Raw genomic sequence first — 21,621 nt, 5'->3', positions numbered from 1 at the left:
AATAAATTTTCTTTACCTAAAAATATTTAAAATTTTTATTTTGAAGTAAAATTTGGTGAAGGGTATTAAGATTCGGCACAGCCGAATATAGATTCTTACTTGTTAAATTTGTCATCTATATATATAACAAGTAAGAGTGCTATATTCGGCTGTGCCGAATCTTATATACCCTTCACCAAATTATACTTCAAAATTTTAAATATTTTTAGGTAAACAAAGTTTTATATTTTTCCAGTTGTTTTTTTAATTTTTTGGAAAAATTTTTTTTTGATTGTTTTTATTTTTTTTAAATTTTAAATTTTTTTTGTTTTTTGAATTTTTTTTTGTGAAAAAAAAATTCGGGTTAAAAATTTTTTTCCGATTTTGACCCATTGTAGGTCCAACTTACTATGGTCTTGTATACGTCGTTGCAAATGTCTTTGAAATATCTATCATTAGATATCCATATTGTCTATATTAATGTTTTAGTAATCCAGATATAGGTCAAAAATAGGTCAAAAATCAAGGTTGTCTTGGTTTTTTCCTCATAACTCAGCCATTTGTGGACCGATTTTGCTGATTTTAAATAGCAAAATTCTCGAAAGCATGTCTGACAGAATTATTGAAGATTTGGATCCCGATATCTGGGGTCTTCAGAAAACTGATTTCAACAGACAGACGGACGGACAGACAGACAGACAGACAGACAGACAGACAGACAGACAGACAGACAGACAGACAGACAGACAGACAGACAGACAGACAGACAGACAGACAGACAGACAGACAGACAGACAGACAGACAGACAGACAGACAGACAGACAGACAGACAGACAGACAGACAGACAGACAGACAGACAGACAGACAGACAGACAGACAGACAGACAGACAGACAGACAGACAGACAGACAGACAGACAGACAGACAGACAGACAGACAGAAAGACAGACAGACAGACAGACAGACAGACAGACAGACAGACAGACAGACAGACAGACAGACAGACAGACAGACAGACAGACAGACAGACAGAAAGACAGACAGACAGACAGACAGACAGACAGACAGACAGACAGACAGACAGACAGACAGACAGACAGACAGACAGACAGACAGACAGACAGACAGACAGACAGACAGACAGACAGACAGACAGACAGACAGACAGACAGACAGACAGACAGACAGACAGACAGACAGACAGACAGACAGACAGACAGACAGACAGACAGACAGACAGACAGACAGACAGACAGACAGACAGACAGACAGACAGACAGACAGACAGACAGACAGACAGACAGACAGATAGACAGACAGATAGACAGACAGACAGACAAATTTTTTTTATTCGATTCGAAATTTTCAGGAGATGGTTTGTGAAGAAAAAAAATTTAAAAATGACGGCTAAAACCGGCTTTTTTGAGTCCAGTCAACTGTAATAAAAAAGCCCCAAAGTATGCAGTACAAATTTAGATATTTTATTTGCAAATAAATAAGAACAGGCAGGGTTGGCGAAATTTGACGAACTAACATTAGTAAATGCTACCTGGCGAAGCCGGGCGGGGCGGTCAACTAGTTATAAATAATAAAGTGTAAAAAAAACTTGTCAAAAGGTCAAATGAAATCTGCTTACCGTTTTCTGATCCCAACTTTGGGATTTTAGAACAAGTGGCTTTAAGTTGAAATTTTGATGAAAAATAGTTCAAATTCCACTGGGCGTAGGGGCGTCATACTCGAAAAATAGGACATGTTTTTTATAACTAAATATTCTCCGTAAAGATAACTTAAAGAAAAGCATAAAAATTGTTCTATGTTCTTAAAGAAGGTTTTTTTTAATAAAAAAGATTTAAGTCATCTTTTCGCCCAAAAAACAGCAAAAATCTACTATTATTTGAATTTTTAAATTGAAAATCCTCAGGGTTTTTTCCTCTATCTTTTCTCCCCTAAGTTGTATCAATTTATTTAAATTTGCAAGTATCTTATTATAAACAGGCCTGTATTTGCTGCAATACTTATTTTAAGTTAAACCTCAAGCTTGTAAATATAAAAATTGTAATATTTTTTAAGTGTACTGATGATAGAAAAAAAAATAAAAAAAAAATTGAAAATCCTTTATTTTTGGATCCATAATCGATATTGCTCTGAAAGCTCTTGTATATTATTGTCAATTTAGTTGTCTAACAAAAGTACGCCCTATATCAAGGCGAATTTACTTTACAGGTGGCTTTAACAGCACAGTTGATCTACTTTTTTTGTTTCGCCTTGAGGGCAAACTTGTCAAAAGTTGTTTACAAAACGAATTTATTTTATGTAAAAAACTGTTTTGTTTACTTTTTTAGCTTCAAAGAAATTAATTGTCCAAGAGTCTATAATAAAAAACAAATCACAATATAATGAAGATATTAAATTTATGAAGTGTTTTCTCCTTTATTTATTGGGCCTTTTTAATAGAAGCCGTTTGTTTGGCTGCCTTGACAGGTATTGAATTCTCTAATCATTGTTTGTACAAATTGTTAAGACCAAACGTGGCTCCCATGGCTGATGCCTTTAGCATCAGCTGACGTGAGAAACCGCAATCCGAGATGCGATACTTTTGAGCAATTTCGGGAAAAGGCCTACATCAATTATTCCAAATTGTACTCAGCCGATATTTCGGCCAAAATGGATGTAAAATTTACACGGCTAGGATTCCGTACCGCATGAAAGCCCATAAAATCACATTTGCTACTTTTGTGAAGAAGAATGATGAGGAAAAATAGTTTATCATTGTAACACGGCCCGTTTTGCGGCTTCTTATCATTATCACAACTAGCAAAAAGAACAAAATCTCTGTTTCTCGACTGTCAAGGTCGCACATTTCTTCTTCGCACCCATAATTGAATATTCTGGAGCAAATACTTCTTGGAGATATGTTCTTGTTGGAGCTGTCTCTTGTTTTTCATTGGAAAACATTTTAAAAATATTTTTTTATTTTTATTAAATTTATTATTATTTTTGTTTTGCTGCTTTTGACACATTTGCCCCTCAAGCAGCAGTAAAACACAATGTTGTTTTTGCAATGTTGTACTTGTTGTAATATCAACGCCACCTGTACAGTAAATTCGCCTTGCCCTATATTTATAAAAACGCGGACCAAATCATGACAAAATTTTTAAATTTCTGAGTGATAAATGTCAAAAAGTGAGCAGAGTTAACCCTTTCGTAAGTTCTATCGGGCTTAAAAAACCACCTTTATCTACCAGATAATATTAAACATAAATTACTTATTTTTAATACCAAACATATCAATTTCAGATCATAAATTACTAATAGCGAAAATCTTATCAAATAGCGAACTCAAGTGATGAGTAACTGAAACACTTTAGTCAGGGAAATAATAAAAAAAAAACATTGCAAAATTTAAATATTTACAAAACAAAAATATTATAATTGTGTTATTACTATTTATAAACAATATGCAGCAAGTTGGAAATCAATAATATTTATCTAATCAAACTTCTCGGGTTTCGGGAGAATTTCAACGATTTAGCTGTTCGTTCAACTACTCCCAATACCCAATAAAAACAATTTTACACACAACCAACTACGCTATATAGCGCATCACAAATCATTTACTATCTTGTCAAACTTACGAATAAAGTGAAACCAAACTGATCAGTAGCAGAGGGTATATAAACAAGCTGTGCACTAGACCTTAGAAGCATTTAGTGTTGGAGACACGAACATGTTTATAACAAAAATAAATTTGAGCATTATTTTGCTCTTGGCCATATCTAGTCAATTGATTAGTGGCCAGTTTAATCCCAATTATGCAGCGGGCAGAAATACCATAGTGCACTTATTCGAATGGAAATGGGATGATATTGCCAATGAGTGTGAAAATTTCCTGGGACCCAAGGGTTTTGCTGGTGTACAAGTAAGTAAAGAAACTGGTGCCGAATTAACGCATTCGATATCGAGTAAAATCGATCGTAAATTCCTTATTTAAGATTATGGTATTCGATATCAAGCAAGAAATTTAGTACATTTTATTATAATTTCAATACGATTGCTTATTGGATCTCGAATACGATAATTCGGTCCCAGATTGCAAAGTATCCTATGAATGGATTTCAAACGAAAAATTCTAATAAGTATTTATACAAAAATGTGTATTTCTTTTTAATCTAAGGTTTCTCCAGTCAATGAAAATGTCGTGGTGGCCAATCGTCCTTGGTGGGAGCGTTATCAACCCGTCTCTTATCTCTTGGTTACACGTTCCGGCAATGAAGCCCAATTCGCCAGCATGGTCAAGCGTTGTAACAACGTAGGTGTTCGTATTTATGTGGATATTGTTTTCAATCATATGGCTGCCAGTCATGGTTCAGTTGTGGGCACTGGAGGCTCTACTGCCGATCCCAATAGCAAGAGTTTCCCTGCTGTTCCTTTCTCGTCCACGGATTTCCATTCTACCTGCGGCATTAACAACTACAATGATGTGAATCAAGTGCGCAATTGTGAATTGGTCGGTTTAAAGGATTTAGATCAAAGCAAATCTTGGGTTCAAGATCGTGTTGTTGAATTTATGAATAAATTGATATCTTTGGGTGTGGCTGGTTTCCGTGTGGATGCTGCCAAACATATGTGGCCTAAAGATTTGAAGGTAAGTTAAATTGTTTAATTCAAAAGTTTTAAATCAAACTAAACCCCTGATTTTGAAACACCGAGAGAATTTCCGTTCATGTTTCCGGATCAGGCCCGAATCAAACATGGAAGGAAAAATATTTGTAAAATTGTTCAACACCAAGTGAGCAACATTAGTACACAAAACTCAATAAAATTTCGTATTTCTTCCACTTTGCAACAGGTTATCTACAGTCGTTTGAACAACTTGAACACAGCCCATGGTTTTGCGGCCAACAGCCGACCCTTCCTTACCCAAGAAGTCATAGATATGGGCGGTGAAGCCATTTCCAAGTTTGAATACACCGACTTGGGCACCGTCACCGAATTCAGACATTCCGATTCGATTGGCAAGGTATTCCGTGGTAAAGATCAACTACGTTGGTTGGTTAACTGGGGTACAGCTTGGGGTTTCATGCCCTCCGATCGTTCTTTGGTATTCGTTGACAATCACGACAATCAACGTGGTCATGGTGCTGGCGGTGCTGATGTACTCACTTACAAAACAGCCAAACAATATAAAATGGCTACCGCCTTCATGTTGGCTCATCCCTTTGGCATTACGCGCATCATGTCCTCCTTTGCCTTTGACAACACCGATCAGGGTCCACCCACCACCGATGGCAACACTATACGCTCGCCCACTTTCAATGCCGACAACTCCTGCAGTGGCGGTTGGATTTGTGAACATCGTTGGCGTCAAATCTACAATATGGTTGGTTTTAAGAATGTCGTTGGTTCGGCAGCCATTCAAAATTGGTGGGATAATGGCAGCAATCAAATAGCTTTCTGTCGTGGCAATAAGGGTTTCATTGCTCTCAATGGTGATTCGTACGATTTGAATACTTCTCTGCAAACGTGTTTGCCAGCGGGTACTTATTGTGATGTGATTTCGGGTTTGAAATCTGGTTCGAAATGTACTGGCAAATCGGTAGTGGTTGGTTCTGATGGTCGTGCTACGATTACAATTCGCACCTCGGAGGAAGATGGTGTTTTGGCCATACATGCTGATTCAAAATTGTAAATTTTGTATTAATTAATAAGAGATGAATAAAAAGTGATAAATTTTATAAAAATTTAAACCAACGGATTGTAGTTTAGTTAAAGGTTTAAGAGATGAATGATTTCTAAACAGGGGGGTACTTCGTATTTTGATTTTAGAGGGAATAGTGTGAATTTTCAATGTATTTCAACACACTTTCTTTTCGAATTTCTCTTTTGCGCCCCTTATACCGAACAATGGACTAACCAAACATGGTAGCATGTGGTGACTGCTGAAGTTTTGTGAAACTGATGCAGTCGTTAATGGTCCAAATTTTCAAACTGCCATTCATATGAGAAAATATTCCTCAATCTTTCAGGTGGAAATTTACAACATATGTAAGTATTCATATAAGTTTTAGGGGTACAAGGATTATTGTAATAACCGATAGTCAGGCCTTATTATCGTATAAAGTAAGAACGAACTAAGGAAGCACAATTAATTTACATTTGGCAGGATCGGTTGCTTCAAATTCAATTTAAGTTAGTTCACTAAAAACAAATTCTTTATTTAAACAATTTAAAATCAATATTTTGTACGAATCCAAAAATAGGTGACTTTGAAGTAGAATATTGATGAAATTTTTAACCCTAAGTATCACTAATGTAGGGATTCATTCATAGCCTCTATCCTTATGTTATTAAAGGCTCCATCTATATTCAAAAACGCAGCTAAAATATATTCCCTATGATTCAAAATGTGCTCTATACAACCCACCATGAAGCGCACTCTCTAGTCGCCTATGCGGATGACGTGGTGATTTTAATTAAAGGAAAGTTTCTCTCCACTATCAGTGACATCATGCAGGAAGCGCTTGGCGATCTCTTATTCTGGGCAAAAACTAACGGGTTGGTAGTAAACCCATCAAAAACAGAATTGGTGCTATTTACCTGGAAATACAAGGTGGATAGTTTCAATTTGCCGAAATTAGACGGCGTTGAGCTGATTTTATCAGGGGCAGCCAACTATTTAGGAACCTTCCTTGACAACAAATTGTCATGGAAAATAAATACTCAGGAGAGATTTAAGAAGGGCCTTAATGCCTACTATACATGCAGGAACTTAATTGGCACAAATTGTTGTGGTGGGAGGCAATGAGGATACGTAGTTATAGGATTATACTCAACAAAGTTCAAAGGTGTGCTTGTCTGTGTATAACAGGTGTCATTGGTAGCACCCCACAGGCGGCCTTGGATGTAATCCTATACCCATTGAGAATTATGTTGAGAGTTTTGCACCAAGGAACTTTCTCAGGCTATTTGAGTGTTCTTTAGTGAAACCTTTGCGGATAGGTCACACTAGGATACTGCATGAGACAGGTCTTATCGGTCAGGACATCATTCCATCTGGAGTTTCTGATAATAGGGTCACGATCATTAACTTCGGTGCCTCACCCCCAATAGAGTTTCCCAATAGGAATAATTGTGTTGGATCCAAGATGGACTCTGGTACAGGGGCCGGGGTATCAAGGATATCAAACGTTAATATAGACTCGAGTGCAGTGTCTTCCAGGCAGAGATCTTCGCGATTTGGAAAGGCACAGATTTGAAAAAGGCACACGTCAATGAGGGGTCTGTAATGACTATATATGTGGACAGTCAGGCGGCACTTAAGACTCTGAAATATCATTTAATACATTCCAGCTTAGTGGAAGACTGTAGGAGAGCTCTCGAGGAGTTATTGGTACACTACTCAATAATGAGGTAGCAGATGAACTGGCCAGACATGGTTCTGATTTAGATCATGGTACTAGGGAACGGGCGGTAAAAAGTCCTATATGTCACTACTACAGGCTAATATTTGAAAGAATCCGTGACTTCACCAACCAATCCTGGAGCAGTAGGACGGGCCTTTTGGCAAAAACTGAATGCAAATGCAACCAAAACACTGATTTAGTTGGATAGGTGAAGACACAGGATTCTAATAGGAGTGATAACTGATCACACCTCAATTGGGGCCTTGATAGGCAAATGGGATAATGGCACACAGGATTTCTGTAGGGTAGAGCACATTATGTGCAACTGCTCCAGACTACAGAGTCATAGATTTAAATGCCTAGGAAACAGATTTCTTATTGTACTCGGTAGTGTTGCTGGCTGTAAACTGAGTAACATACTAGGTTTTATCAGGGGAATAGGTTGGCTTTTTAAAGAACGATCTACAGTGATTTCAAATCCGCAAAAAAATTTGTTTTCTCTATGCAGATTTGCATTGTTCTTTTTCATCTTCTTTGTTCACTATATACTCTTGAAGGGAATCGCAATGGACCTTATGGTCTCGGAGTGGAAGTGTACACCCCTTCCAAACTAAACTAGTTATTGTTATACCCTACACCACCGTATTGGGGAGGGTATTATATTTCAATAAAATTTGACACATATATTAATTTCGGCCCAAGGACGAAGCCCATACAATTGTCCTCCCGAAATAGGACTTTATATGCTTGATTTATAAAGATATCCACACACATTTTTCCACAAATGAGTTTTATATAAAAATAAATTTCTCCTAAACATTTTGTGCAGATCAATTCATAATTGAACATAGCTTCCACATAAAGTCCACATCCAAAATTACTTTAGCGAGAATAAAACTCTTAAAAATGTTGGTTGGTTTCCAAGGTGAACCAACCAGATTCTCTGATGAAGAGTGGATGCGTCTTAGATCTATACTTGATAACTCATCTAAATACGAGATGAAGGGTGTTCCAAAGATATGTTCCCTTATATGTTCAGAAAATATACATACATATATCTCCAGATATTCGATAATACTTTAGCCAATTGGTTGCACGTTTTATGGCAGTAATTTCCGCCTGAGGAGCAGTGCAGAAGTTAGATAACAGTTAGAAGAAACCTCCACCGATCTAATTACCCCTTTTAGAACAGTCAGTATATACCCCTATGACATCGTCAGGGGACTCCACCCCCTACCGAGAAACCATATACCCGTGTTCGGAATTATAATATGGAATTACATGTCAAAAAATGGTTTTGCGATGCAATAGTCGACATTGCATTCAGTATCTTAGAGTGCCCAACGCCCTTTTTAGTCCACGAGCATCCAGCATTCATTCTCACAGCAGAGTTGAGAGCCATTTGTATCAACACCTAATCAACTGGTACTCCATAGAACAAAATGGGTTTAACAACTGCCTTGAAGATCCAATTGATACCCTTCGGCCCAATACCTCAGTTAGTACCAATTGCCCTCTATGTGGCTATGTAGATAGCCACATAGGTTTGTTAATCCTGTTCTGAATGTTCAGGTTCCAGGATAACTTACATATCACAGTGGTTAACGAGCATAAAACTCTTTAAAATTTTAGTATTAAAAAACTATTAAATATAAGTGGGCTCGCAGCACGGAGGAAAAGACTAAAATATTTGCCGATCACTTAAGTACAGTCTTTCAACCAAACTCGCCAACAACTGTTTTTGAACTTGAAGAGCCACCTGTGTCGACATTATCTAATGATGACATATTAGCTATAAGCCCAGAAGACATTAACGAAGTAATCAAGGATAATATAATATTAAGAAAATCACCTGGAAATGATTCTGTTACACCTACTATGATTAAAAACCTACCGAGTTTGGCAATAATTGTGCTGTCTACAATATTTAATGCGATCTTTAAACATGGAGTTTTTCCGACAAATTGGAAAACTTCTCAGATAATAATGATACCAAAGCCAGGTAAAGACTTGACCGTACCATCCTCCTATAAACCAATAAGCTTGCTTCCTTGCTTATCGAAACTGTTCGAAAAAGTGTTTCAAAAGAAAATCATACCATTTTTAAATGAGAAAAATATAGTCCCAGTTCATCAATTTGGTTTCCGGGAACGCCACGGAACAATCGAACAAGTAATCGTATAACCGGAGAGATAAGAAAATTCTTTGAATTAAAGAAATATTGTTCAGCTATATTTTTGGATGTCGCTCAAGCCTTCGACAAAGTATGGCACAAAGGCCTGGTATATAAAATAAAATGTTTGCTGCCACCATCTACTCATAAACTATTGGAATCTTATCTATCGGACCGTATATTTACAGTTAAGTACAACGATTACGTGACAAGAGAATATAGGATTGGAGCAGGAGTACCACAAGGAAGTGTTCTTGGACCTACCCTCTATTTGAATTACACCTCTGATTTGCCTAAGAGCGATGAATTGACTATTTCTACATTTGCTGATGACACCGCAATTATTAGCTCGCATGAAAACCCATATATAGCATCTAGTATACTAGATGGCTACTTAAGATGTGTGGAAACATGGTTAAACAAATGGAGAATACGTGTAAATGAGTTAAAAAGCAAACATGTTACGTTCACACTGAGGAGGGGATGCTGTCCACCTGTCACACTTAACAATGTTAATATACCTCAGTCCAATTATGTTACATACCTTGGTATTCACTTAGATAGAAGACTTACTTGGCGCCGTCATTTAGAAACCAAGAGACTTCACATGAAGTTAAAAGCATCTAGCCTTCACTGGTTAATAAGTGACCAATCAAAGTTAAGTCTGGACTATAGAGTCACCCTGTATAAAATCATTTTAAAACCAATTTGGACATATGGAATCCAATTGTGGGGAACGGCCAGTAATTCCAGTATTGAGCTTATACAGAGGTCCCAGTCGAAAATTCTTAGGACCATGACGGGTGCATGCACGGCTTCTCGCACAGAGCCAAACCAGATCAAGGCTTTGTAGAGGAGATCTACCACTACGCTAAGATGAGGTCCATGCATTAAGCAATGCTCTCTTTAGAGAGCAATTAGTTTTAATTTTAGTAATAAGATTTAATCACTTATTGTTAGGCCTAATGATATAGGCAGATTCAATAAATAAATAAAAAGTTAAAAAAAAATATATATATGTATATAAATATGTTTCAAATTTCATGGCGATCGTTTCATAATTGGTCATAGCTCCCATAAAGACTCACAAAAATAAATTATTGAAATTTTAAAAAAAAAATATTTCTGCTCATTTTCTAAGTGTAGGGTTTGACCGAATATACTTTTTTAATTGTTTTTTTTTTATCGAAATCGTCTTGCACGTTTGGTCGAAAAGTGCTGATCTTCCTTGATGTTGGGTGATAATAATGTGCTTTTCATTAGAATGAGACTATCATTTGCAAGACAGTTTCTCCTTTATTTTAAGTATCTATTCGAATACTGTTCGTTATCACAGATTTCAAAAGTTAGGTGTTGTTTATCCGTTTTATAAAAAAAGTTATAATTAAAATAACAAATGGATTAAGAAGTACAAAACCAGTGCATTTTATGTTTATTTTTTATAATGGAACCCTTTGAATTTATACAGTTAATAAAGGCTGAAACCTAAACTTGCAATTTCTTGAAAATTGTCAAAAATCATTCTTTATTTTTTTTCAATAAAACATTAATATCTTGATTTTCAAACAAAATAAGTGGTTATTACCTTGGAAACAATAACCTGAACTTTGAACAAACACTTTCAGAATAGGGGTACATATTCCTATAATAACAACATTGATCCCTAGCAACCTTAAAACAAGCCTTGGCAATACTATAGAAATTTCAAATTTTCACAATTTGTTTGTTCTATAATTTTTCTTTTCAAACAAAAATAAAACGAATATACTAACGGGAAAACTATATTTTGAAATAACTTTAAAAATACTTATTTATAATATTCATAAAGAATTTTCAAAGATATAAAAATGTTGCGTATACCGGGCATGCCTTTTTTACCGGGCACGGTATTTAGAGATGTAAGTAAAATTATGATTTTATTTAGAATTTTTTTAAATACTTTCCATTTCTAGATAACCAAAACCCACTTTCCCAAACATCAACATCTTATGCACCATAAAGGCGTTAGCATGTTGTCGGATCGTAAGCCACCAGGTTTAGTAGATGCCACTGGTATGATTGTCGATCCTAATTGTCCACCCGTGCAAATACCTTCAATATATCCACCCAAAGTTGGACCTAAACTACCACCTTGGATAGCTTACGACAAACAAGTGCTTTGTTTCAATGCCTACTTTAAGGAAACTCTTCAAGAAGTCTATCACTGCCCCTATCAAGTGAGAAAAGTTAAGATAATGTATTACTTGGAAGATGGCACTATACAGATAATCGAACCTAAGGTTAAAAATTCCGGTATACCACAAGGATGTTTGGTACATCGTCAACGCATACCGAAACCGGCACCTTGTCAAATGGATTTTATATCGATTTTAGATTTAAATGTTGATACCACAATCGAGATATTCGATAGGGTTTATCATATAACGTCATGTGATAAATTCACGCGTCATTTTCTCAATAAGTCTGGTATACCAGTGCCAGATCCAGTGGATGAACCAGTGTAAGTTAATTTTTATTTGGTATTTTTATCATGTGTAATTTATAAGTTTGTGTACAAGCAAAATTTATTGTTATTCTATATTGTCGACTAAAGAATAAGGTCTAAATTTTGTCCGAATACCAACACATTCAAAAAGAAACAAGTCGGATTGCTATATTCACCTGACAGTCCGGTTTTCAGCTAATTTCTCCGGACGATTGAACATCGTATTATACGTTAAATTAAAGTTGAATTTCTTGGTTGTACACTACCTTTATTTAGATATTTACTTATACAGCCCAATCATGAATAAAAAATCCGCGGGAGTTTTTTCCCTTTTCCCATTTTTATACCCTACACCACCATAGTGGGGAGGGTATAATGCGTTTGTGCAGATGTTTGTAACGCCCAAAAATTAGTCTAACACCCACCTTAAAGTATACCGATCGACTTAGAATCACTTTCTGAGTCGATTAGACGATGTCCGTCCGTCTGGCTGGATGTCCATGTAAACGCAGAGAACAGGTCTCAATTTTGAAGATATTTCGATCAAATTTGGTACATATTATTTTTTCGGCCCAAGGACCAAGCCTATTGAAACTGGCTGAAATCGGTCCATTATTTCACCTAGCCACCATACAAATGTCCTTCCGAAATTGGACTTTATCGGTCATAAATGTTTAATTTATTAATGTATCTCCACAAGTTGCGCTCCAAATAAGTTTTACATATACAAAATTCATGTCACCAAATTTTGTTACGATCGGTCCATAATCAGTCATAGCTCCCATATAGACCCGCTTCCGAAAATCACTTTAACGTGCATACATCGCTTAAAAATGTTGGTATACTCACAAAATTCAACATAGTAAACTTTCATATAGACATAAATCACACGACCTAATTTCATGGTGATCGGCCCATAATTGGTCATAGCCCCCATATAAGGCCCACTTCCGAAAATCACTCAAAAATATAAATTATTGAAATTTTAAAAGAAAAATGTTTTTGCTCTTTTACTTAGTGTAGGGTATTATATGGTTGGACTTGACCGACCATACTTTCTTACTTGTTAACACTGAATTTGAATAGGAAAAATTTAAAAAGGGAAAAAGCGTCCAGCGGATTTTTTATTAATGATTGGGCTGATAGAGTTTTTTTCAAGATTTTTCAGACCTTCTACAAAAAGTTGGGTTATTTACTTGAAACTAACGTCGTTATACAGCCCAATTATGAATACAAAATTCCGCGCTAGTTTGTTCCCCGGGAGTTTTTTTCCCATTGATTTTGAATATGAAAAATGAGAAAAGGGAAAAAACTCGCGCTGAATTTTTATTCATAATTGGGCTGATAATAAATAAACCAGGTCTCGCCGAACATAGAAATTAATGTTAAACACTGTCAACCAATTTCTGAATTCATGATTTAAAATATCAATTAAAAATCTTTTAGTAACAAAACTGTCTTACAACTAATTTATTATTATGGTTTTCTATTCTTTTCAGAGATCCCTCCACAGAAATGCGTAAAAGATCTGGCATTAAAATAAGCAACCCCATTCAAAAGAAACATTCATTTGCACAATTTTTAGAATACGATAGAATGGTTTTAAAATTCCAGGGCTACTGGGATGATCGTTCTGAATTTGGGGATGTAAGGAAACTAGAAGTGTGTTACTATCTATCAGACGATACCATAGATATCAAAGAACATTTTCCTCGTAATTCGGGTCGAGAGGGACCCTCAACATTTTTGAAAAGAACCAAATTGCCCAGGGTAGCCAAAACATATAAGATTTTAATTACATTATTAAAACTGTTAACACAATTATTTCTTACCTCTTTAGGAGTTTAGTGGTCTACCTTTACCGGGTCAACAAACTCCCCAAAGTTTGTTAAATGTATTGGGCACCAATATGCGTAATGTACGCTATGTAACCGATCCTCTAGATGCTGGACGCAAAGAAACCTTATATTACTCTGATAAAGATTTACAAATTGGTACGGTATTAAATGTTTATGGCAGAGCAGTGGTTTTAACCGATTGCGATGAATTCACCAGAAATTATTACCGCAAAAAAGTAAGTTGAAATATAAAATAATTTGTAAAACGTTTTAAATCTGCTCTTTTCTTCCCTTTAATAGTATGGCATAGAAGATTTCAGTCCAGCTCAGGTGCCCTCACGTTCAGACGATTTTGTGCCTGCTAAACCACGTCAACGTATTTTACCTCCTTACAATGGTTGGGGTTCGTATGAAGATTCCGAGGGTAATTGCACTTCGGTGGAACCCAAACCACCTCAAGCTGATTTTAAGAAATTCATACAATTGGATCGTTATGTTCTGCGTTTCGGAGCCAAAATGCTTTCGACCATTAAGGAGAATTGTGAGCGAGTTTTTATTATTTCCTATTATTTGTCGGATGATACAATACAAATATTTGAAATTGCTGCCAGAAACTCTGGTTTCTTGGGTGGTGAATTTTTAAAACGTACCCGCATACAATTGCCGGGTCAAATGAAATTCACTCCCAGAAGACCACAATATTATCAGCCGTATAATTTCTATATTGGTGGCACTGTCAGTTTGAAGGATCATATATTCCATATAGTATCGGCTGATGAGTATACTTTAATTTATATGGAACATCATCCTAATCAGGTGAGAAAGTGAATTTTTATAAAACATAAGCACTATTTATAAGAAAAATGTTGTATTTTAAAAATTAATCACATTCTTTTGAATATCGAAAAAGAATCAGATTCTGATCCTTTTTCCATACGGAAATTAATCAGATTCTGATAAAGTTTCTTTTTTATACCCAAAATGAATCAGATTCTGATCAATTTTCATATCTTTATGGAAAATTAATTCGAATCTGATTCATTTTCTTTTCTATACGGAAAATTACTCAGAATCTGAGCCATTTTCTTTTCTATATGGATCAGATTCTGTTCAATTTTCTTTTCCATACAGAAAATTAATCATATTCTGATCCATTTTCTTTTCTATGCACAAAATGAATTAGATTCTAATTCATTTTCTTTTCTATACGGAAAATTAATCAGATTATAATCCATTTTCTTTTCTATACGGAAAATTACTCAGAATCTGATCCATTTTCTTTTCTATACGGATCAGAATCTGATCAATTTTCTTTTCCATACAAAAAATTAATCAGATTCTGATCCATTTTCATATCTGTGCAGAAAATGTATTAGATATCTGATCCAGTTTCTTTTCTATACGGAAAATTAATCCGAATCTAATCCATTTTCTTTTCCATACAGAAAATTAATCATATTCTGATCCATTTTCTTTTCTGTATACAAAATCAATCAGATTCTAATACATTTTCTTTTCTATACGGAAAATTACTCAGAATCTGATCCATTTTCTTTTCTATACGGATCAGAATCTGATCAATTTTCTTTTCCATACAAAAAATTAATCAGATTCTGATCCATTTTCATATCTATACAGAAAATGTATTAGATATCTGATCCAGTTTCTTTTCTATACGGAAAATTAATCCGCATCTAATCCATTTTCTTTTCCATACAGAAAATTAATCATATTCTGATCCATTTTCTTTTCTGTATACAAAATCAATCAGATTCTAATACATTTTCTTTTCTATACGGAAAATTACTCAGAATCTGATCCATTTTCTTTTCTATACGGATCAGAATCTGATCAATTTTCTTTTCCATACAAAAAATTAATCAGATTCTGATCCATTTTCATATCTATACAGAAAATGTATTAGATATCTGATCCAGTTTCTTTTCTATACGGAAAATTAATCCGCATCTAATCCATTTTATTTTCTATGCACAAAATTCTAATCCATTTTATTTTCTATAGTGAAAATTAATCAGATTCTAATCCATTTTCTTTTCAATAGAGAAAATTAATCAGAATCTAATCCATTTTATTTTCTATAGAGAAAATTAATCAGATTCTAATTCATTTTCTTTTCTATAGAGAAAATTAATCAGATTCTAATCCATTTTCTTTTCCATAAGGAAAATGAATCAGATTCCAATTAATTTTCCTGAAAACGTGTCAGATTCTAATCCAAAACAATCCATACAGAAAATTAGTCTGAATACTTCAAATCCTTAACATTCTACACGAAACTCATTCCAATTTTCTTATATATTCGTATCACTAAGGCTCTGTTTAATTTTACAGTTCCCTCTAGCCGACGTCAGAACAATAATGAACAAAGTACGAGAAGCTTTGCGCCAAAATTACAAAGATTTCGTATGCAAATGTCTAACGGATGGAGGTGATGGCGATCATAACGTAAATCGCTTCGTTGGTTACGAAACTATAAAGCAAGCGCTGGTCCATGCTTTGGGTGATAACATCACCAATCATGAAATTATTACCTTATGTCGTCATTTTTCAGCTGAACAGATACCTCCTAGCACATGTAATAGAGACACTATACGAGCTGCTGTACATCTCGAACTCAAACGCAGTTTATGGAATGCCATGGATGAGCTTAAAGAGCATTTATTCCATATTAATCCCTTGAATAAAGCATTTTTGGCTGAAGTTAAATTGAGATCAGTATTGAAAGGCTGTCGCTTACCATTCACTCAGGAACTAATCGACAATATAATGATGGTATTGAATAGAAATGATTGTGACGAAATAGAAGTGTGCGATTTTCTCAATTTCCTGGATTTGGGTTGTGGCAAGACATCAGATATAACTCCGGTTAATTTAGCATTTGAGCTGTGTCCCAAAATTCCATTCTTGCACAAAGGTAGATTGATTAATTTCCAATGTTTCCTAGATCATTTGGGTTTGGAAGAGACTCTCAAAAAGGATGGTGAATAATGCAAATCAAATTCCTTGTAATTTGTCCATGAGGCACTCACTATCTTAAATAAATTCTTCATGTTTTATACAAAAATTCTTAAAAACACTTTTTATTGTGAAACTTTAAAAACAAAAAATGATTAATTAATAATTAACTATATAAAAAAAGGAATGATTTTCGTTCTAATGCACAATTACTTTAAAGTATTAAGACATTTTTTTTACTCCACAGTCACAATACAGATGACATCACACTTATTTATAACAATTAAAAGGATTGTGTTACAAATAGCTCTCCATTCCACCCAGCTGCTACATTTAGAATTTGATTATTATTTTTTTGTTTTATTTCTTTTACAATTTGGATTCAGTTAGCCAATTAAACGATTGTGGTTTTCTGTCAGATGCAGGGCTAATAGCCACATTAATAATGGTTGGTTGATTTTTCAATTTTTGTGCTTCTTTGACGGCAGCTTGCAATTCGGGAATAGACTTGCAGAAGTGACCTTTCAAGCCGAACATTGTCATCATCTCTTCGTAGTGAACCTGAACACCCAAAGCGGATGGTGGAGTGCTAGAAAATATATAGGAACAAGTTTAATAAGCTTTACAAAAGCTTTCGAATTTGCAACATTTTAATTCTGACTGAGTATTTTTCTGAGATTTAAAACATCATACTTACACTTGTGTCAAATCGCCAGAACTGCGAATGGAATCAAAAGTGTCCTGATCGAAGCCACCATAAATACCATTGTTATTGACAATAACAACAGTGATGGGCAAGTTATAACGGACCATGGTCTCAATTTCCATACCAGAGAAACCAAAAGCACTGTCGCCTTCAACACAAACCACCCGTTTGCCCGGGAAACGGTCACGACAGAAGAGTGCGGCTGCAATGGCAAAACCTGGACCAACACCCATGGTGCCAAAAGTACCGGCATCCAAACGGTGACGTGGCAATGTATTCAAAAGCATAGAACGACCAATGTCCATGGTATTGGCACCCTCACTTACAATGATGGCATCATTGGGAATCTGTTCACGCAAATGATGGAAAACAGCATAGTAGTTGAGAGGCGTAGCTGTATCCATTGCCATTTGATGGACGGCATCACGATTTTGTCTGCATTTGGCAGACAAAGTTTTCCACCAGTCATGGTCGTTGGAGAAACGGTAATTGATGGCATTCATTTGCTCGAACAAATGTTCGGCAAATGGTTTAATGTCCGATTGTATAGCCACGGAAGCAGTGACGGAATTGTGCAATTCTTCAGCGCAAACATCAACCTGTATAGTTTATTTATTATAATTAAAATAAGGTATTAAAAGAGTCTTATATTAAAAACACTTACTTGTATAAATTTAACATCCTGATCGAAGCGTGGTGGCTTGCCAAAATGCAAAATCCAATTCAAACGTGCACCCAACAACAAAACAACATCAGCTTTTTGCAAGGCCAACGTACGTGCCGAAGACACACACTGGTCAGCGGTATCGGATACCACACCCTTGCCCATGGGTGTCGGCAAGAAAGGCAAATTGGTATTTTCAATAAAATGTCTTAAAATATTTTCAGAATGAGAATAGGCGGCACCCTTGCCAATAATAACCAATGGACGTTTGGCCGAACGCAACAAATTGGCAGCTCTCATGACATCCTCATGCGAAGGATAAGCCAAAGGAGCAACGGGATAAGCTAAAGTCTTGTAGATTTTCTCCTCGGGTGCTTTAGATTGCAACAGATTGCCAGGGAAGTCCAAATAGGCAACACCAGGACGACCATAAGTTGTATAACGTACAGCTTTCTCGACATGCAATGGAATGAGAGCCACAGTTGGTGGGCGGGCCGCATACTTGCAGTAGGGACGTGACAATTCAACTTGATTGCACTCTTGGAAACCACCAATACCTTCGTGATCTTGATTGGTCGAGCCGCCAATAACGATTAAGGGCCAACAGTTGACTTGAGCATTAGCCATACCACCTGAAGAATAGATGTTTAAAATTAATGTTTTTTATAGTCATATTTCAAAGGGAAGGAAGATCATTTTTTGTATTTCTATTTGTGGAATTTTTTCTAAACAGCCATTTGACTTATTTATTCTTAGTCTAAACAATGTTTCCTGCATAGATTATAACTATTGTTTCCTGGTTCATAAATTCATGCCATGCTACACAGTTGATCCGGAAAACTGACGCTATTGGCAATAAGGTTTGCTCTGAGAACCTTGGTTCTATTTCGCAATTTGTGAGCGATTGTACGAGCATGATCGAAGGAGATAAAAGGCTGTTAAAGGCGAACTCCGAAATTTCCACGACGTCAATATTATGGTTTACCTCTCTGTCCCAGTTTTCGTTGTTGGCAATCTTTGGCCGAGACTCGTGTCGTTCCGGAGCGAAGATAGTCCAAGTGTTGTTGAGTTACGCGTAATGCAGTTGTGTATTTCTGTGTACCATACGTTGATGACCTACATTAGATGCAGTGATGGCTAAAAGGTTTTGAAGTTAACGAATAAAACGTTATTTCGGCTTTTCTGTCTTAGTGTGATGATTAAAAAGCCCGAAAAATACAGGCAAGTACCATTTGGGTCGGATATTCGCAAACTTATTATAGACTATACTGTAGACTACAACTTGCCAACTCCTAAACTTAAGTTGGAGTGCTTCGAATTATAATTTTTTTACCAACCTGCTGATATCGCGATTCAACCGGACGATGCTTAAGGCTATTCTGGATGTCCTGCTAATTCATAAACGATACAGGCATCTTAAGATCATTAATGATTCGATCGCTAAATTCTTTGAAGCCGTGACATTGTGCTTTTTGTGGATTGAAATAATTAGGGCGCCCTAATTGAACAATTTTACAATAATCAATCTGGATGTTTTGGGGGTTCTGAATGTTATTCAAGTCCAAGAAATTGTGCTACTTCAACAGGATGAGTCCATAAATCCATAGGACTGAGTGAAGTAGGGTTGGCTGAACAGTTAAATATGTGAAGGGTGTCATGAGGACCCTGACCACATGCTGGGCATAAATTAAGGACGGCACGGTCTATGCGGGACCAAAAGGCATTAAGTCTGTTGCTCCATCCTGACCTAAGTTGTGCCAGGACGACTCTTGTTCCACGCCGCAAAATTTTCTAGGCGTCTGCTATCGGTGGTGGGCGACCTCGAAGTACGACATTCATACGGTATCCTGCTACAGCGAAATTGATGGCGTCTCTGTGAATGTCGTTCAAAGCAGTCATATACGAGCGACGATCAAATGGATCCTGCACATACCTCTATATGCTCTCCTCCTATTTCCGTAGGTCCTGTCTGACATGCCTCTTGGGAGACTCCAACTGTGCGATGTTGAAGTTTGGATGACTCCTCCTGTGACATTCCAGAAGGAACTATTGCTTCAACATGACGTTGTATTCCTTGACCGTTAGAACCTTGGTTTCCTCGTGAAGGTGGCGTTCCGAGGTAATTTGAAGGAAGCCTGTGACAGTCCTTAAGGCTGCGTTTTGATCGCTTTGAATATTTCTAAACTGGGTATCACTCAACGAAGGCGACCACACTGCGGCGTTGACAGTTTCAGCGTTTAGAGAAAACTCCATAATTTTAGTAGAGTTAAACGATATTTTTAGTGATTCTGCTAAAAGGTTGTATATCCTAACTGAATCACTAAAAGATATCGTTTCAATTCAGAGCGGCACAACTCAAAATTTGACGGGTAAATTACAGGCGTCAAAGCAGGCGATTGTATAGGGTCTTTAACACGAAGAAAGCATCTTAGGCAGTTTTGGAGAAAAGGGACTGTAGTTAATTATAATACAATATTTTGTATCTTGTTATCTCTCCTATTGGTTTTAACTAATCAGAATGAAATATTTCAACCATTTTTGAGAATTCGAACCCACGTCAAGAGAGTAATTGTGAATGTTTTTTATCTATGTATCCCCTAAATTGTTCTGATGGTCATAGTGATTAAACTGCAATAAACATGCATTTTTGACGACTGCCATGACTGTCTACTATTTCTTAGATCATTGTTCCTCATAAATATAAGTAAATGCGTACATGTTAAACTCATTTTTATCTAATGTTTCACTAACAATTCAAATTTATTTTAAATCAACCTTTATTCTGCATAATCAATCAACAACAACAATTATATAATCAACATGATTGGAGAAATCTTATCTAAAAAAAAATAACAAAAATAGTCCCTAATAAAATATACAACTAACCAGTTTAATTTAACTCAACTCAAAAAAAAACCTACTACGCCTAAACGTCATAGAAATACAAAAAATATATACAGTAATTGCAATAGAGAAGATAAAAACCACCTCAACCTACCTGTAACATGTAATAAACCAGGACCAGAGACCACCAAACAAACACCTGGTTTACCAGTTAAATATCCAATTGCTTGAGCAGCATAACAAGCAGCCTATTCAAATATTTATATGAATGTGTAAGAAAGTTAAAAAAATAATAGTAATTGTTAATCAATTGCAACTAATTTGAAAATAATGAGAGGGTTAAATGTGTTTTTAAAGGCAATTACTTACTTGTTCATTGCGCATACCAATGTATTTTAGGCCGGCCGCTTGAAATGCCATAGATAATTCGACAACCGGAATGCCAATAATACCGAAAACATATTCGACACCCTTTTGGAAAAAGAAATAAATAAAGTTTATTTAAATAAAAAACTAACAAACGTATAACGTTTTTCTGTGAAGATACATAA

General features: G+C 35.8%; 3 protein-coding genes across 4 annotated transcripts in view; 2 read left to right on the top strand and 1 right to left on the bottom strand.

The window, feature by feature from the left end:
* The first annotated feature begins 3,615 nt into the window (after positions 1–3,615).
* On the top strand, positions 3,616–5,732 carry LOC135960028 (alpha-amylase A-like). Its single transcript, XM_065511211.1, has 3 exons — positions 3,616–3,900; positions 4,156–4,626; positions 4,831–5,732. Exons 1-3 carry the CDS (start codon positions 3,709–3,711, stop codon positions 5,668–5,670), a joined length of 1,503 nt encoding a protein of 500 aa, XP_065367283.1. The 5' UTR covers positions 3,616–3,708; the 3' UTR covers positions 5,671–5,732.
* A 5,584-nt stretch (positions 5,733–11,316) lies between these two features.
* Positions 11,317–17,328, top strand: Efhc1.2 (EF-hand domain containing 1.2). Its single transcript, XM_065511441.1, has 6 exons — positions 11,317–11,455; positions 11,510–12,057; positions 13,542–13,812; positions 13,883–14,116; positions 14,181–14,696; positions 16,233–17,328. Exons 1-6 carry the CDS (start codon positions 11,405–11,407, stop codon positions 16,887–16,889), a joined length of 2,277 nt encoding a protein of 758 aa, XP_065367513.1. The 5' UTR covers positions 11,317–11,404; the 3' UTR covers positions 16,890–17,328.
* Hacl (2-hydroxyacyl-CoA lyase) overlaps positions 16,966–21,621 on the bottom strand; it is an 89,483-nt gene continuing 84,827 nt past the window's right edge. For both annotated transcript variants that reach the window (XM_065511443.1, XM_065511442.1), the window contains 5 exons: positions 21,440–21,541; positions 21,225–21,318; positions 18,227–18,858; positions 17,554–18,161; positions 16,966–17,445 (listed from right to left, as the gene is read on the bottom strand). In XM_065511443.1, coding sequence (XP_065367515.1) covers positions 17,226–17,445; positions 17,554–18,161; positions 18,227–18,858; positions 21,225–21,318; positions 21,440–21,541 — 1,656 coding nt within the window. In that variant the 3' untranslated portion in view covers positions 16,966–17,225. The remainder of the gene's footprint in view (positions 17,446–17,553; positions 18,162–18,226; positions 18,859–21,224; positions 21,319–21,439; positions 21,542–21,621) is intronic.

Source organism: Calliphora vicina, chromosome 5, assembly GCF_958450345.1.
Source record: "Calliphora vicina chromosome 5, idCalVici1.1, whole genome shotgun sequence".
In the NCBI taxonomy this organism is placed as follows: Eukaryota; Metazoa; Arthropoda; class Insecta; order Diptera; family Calliphoridae; genus Calliphora; species Calliphora vicina.
The sequence above is the reverse complement of the archived record's forward strand: the minus strand, read 5'-3'. Positions and strand labels throughout refer to the sequence as shown.

Bases quoted from the DNA above. Each gene is read 5' to 3' on its own strand.
- Efhc1.2 (XM_065511441.1), top strand. From the start codon at position 11,405: ATGTTGCGTATACCGGGCATGCCTTTTTTACCGGGCACGGTATTTAGA. The intron at 11,456-11,509 runs GTAAGTAAAATT...TTCCATTTCTAG, and splicing joins CGGGCACGGTATTTAGAGAT to ATAACCAAAACCCACTTTCC. The intron at 14,697-16,232 runs GTGAGAAAGTGA...TTAATTTTACAG, and splicing joins TGGAACATCATCCTAATCAG to TTCCCTCTAGCCGACGTCAG.
- LOC135960028 (XM_065511211.1), top strand. From the start codon at position 3,709: ATGTTTATAACAAAAATAAATTTGAGCATTATTTTGCTCTTGGCCATA. The intron at 3,901-4,155 runs GTAAGTAAAGAA...TTTTAATCTAAG, and splicing joins AGGGTTTTGCTGGTGTACAA to GTTTCTCCAGTCAATGAAAA. The intron at 4,627-4,830 runs GTAAGTTAAATT...ACTTTGCAACAG, and splicing joins TGTGGCCTAAAGATTTGAAG to GTTATCTACAGTCGTTTGAA.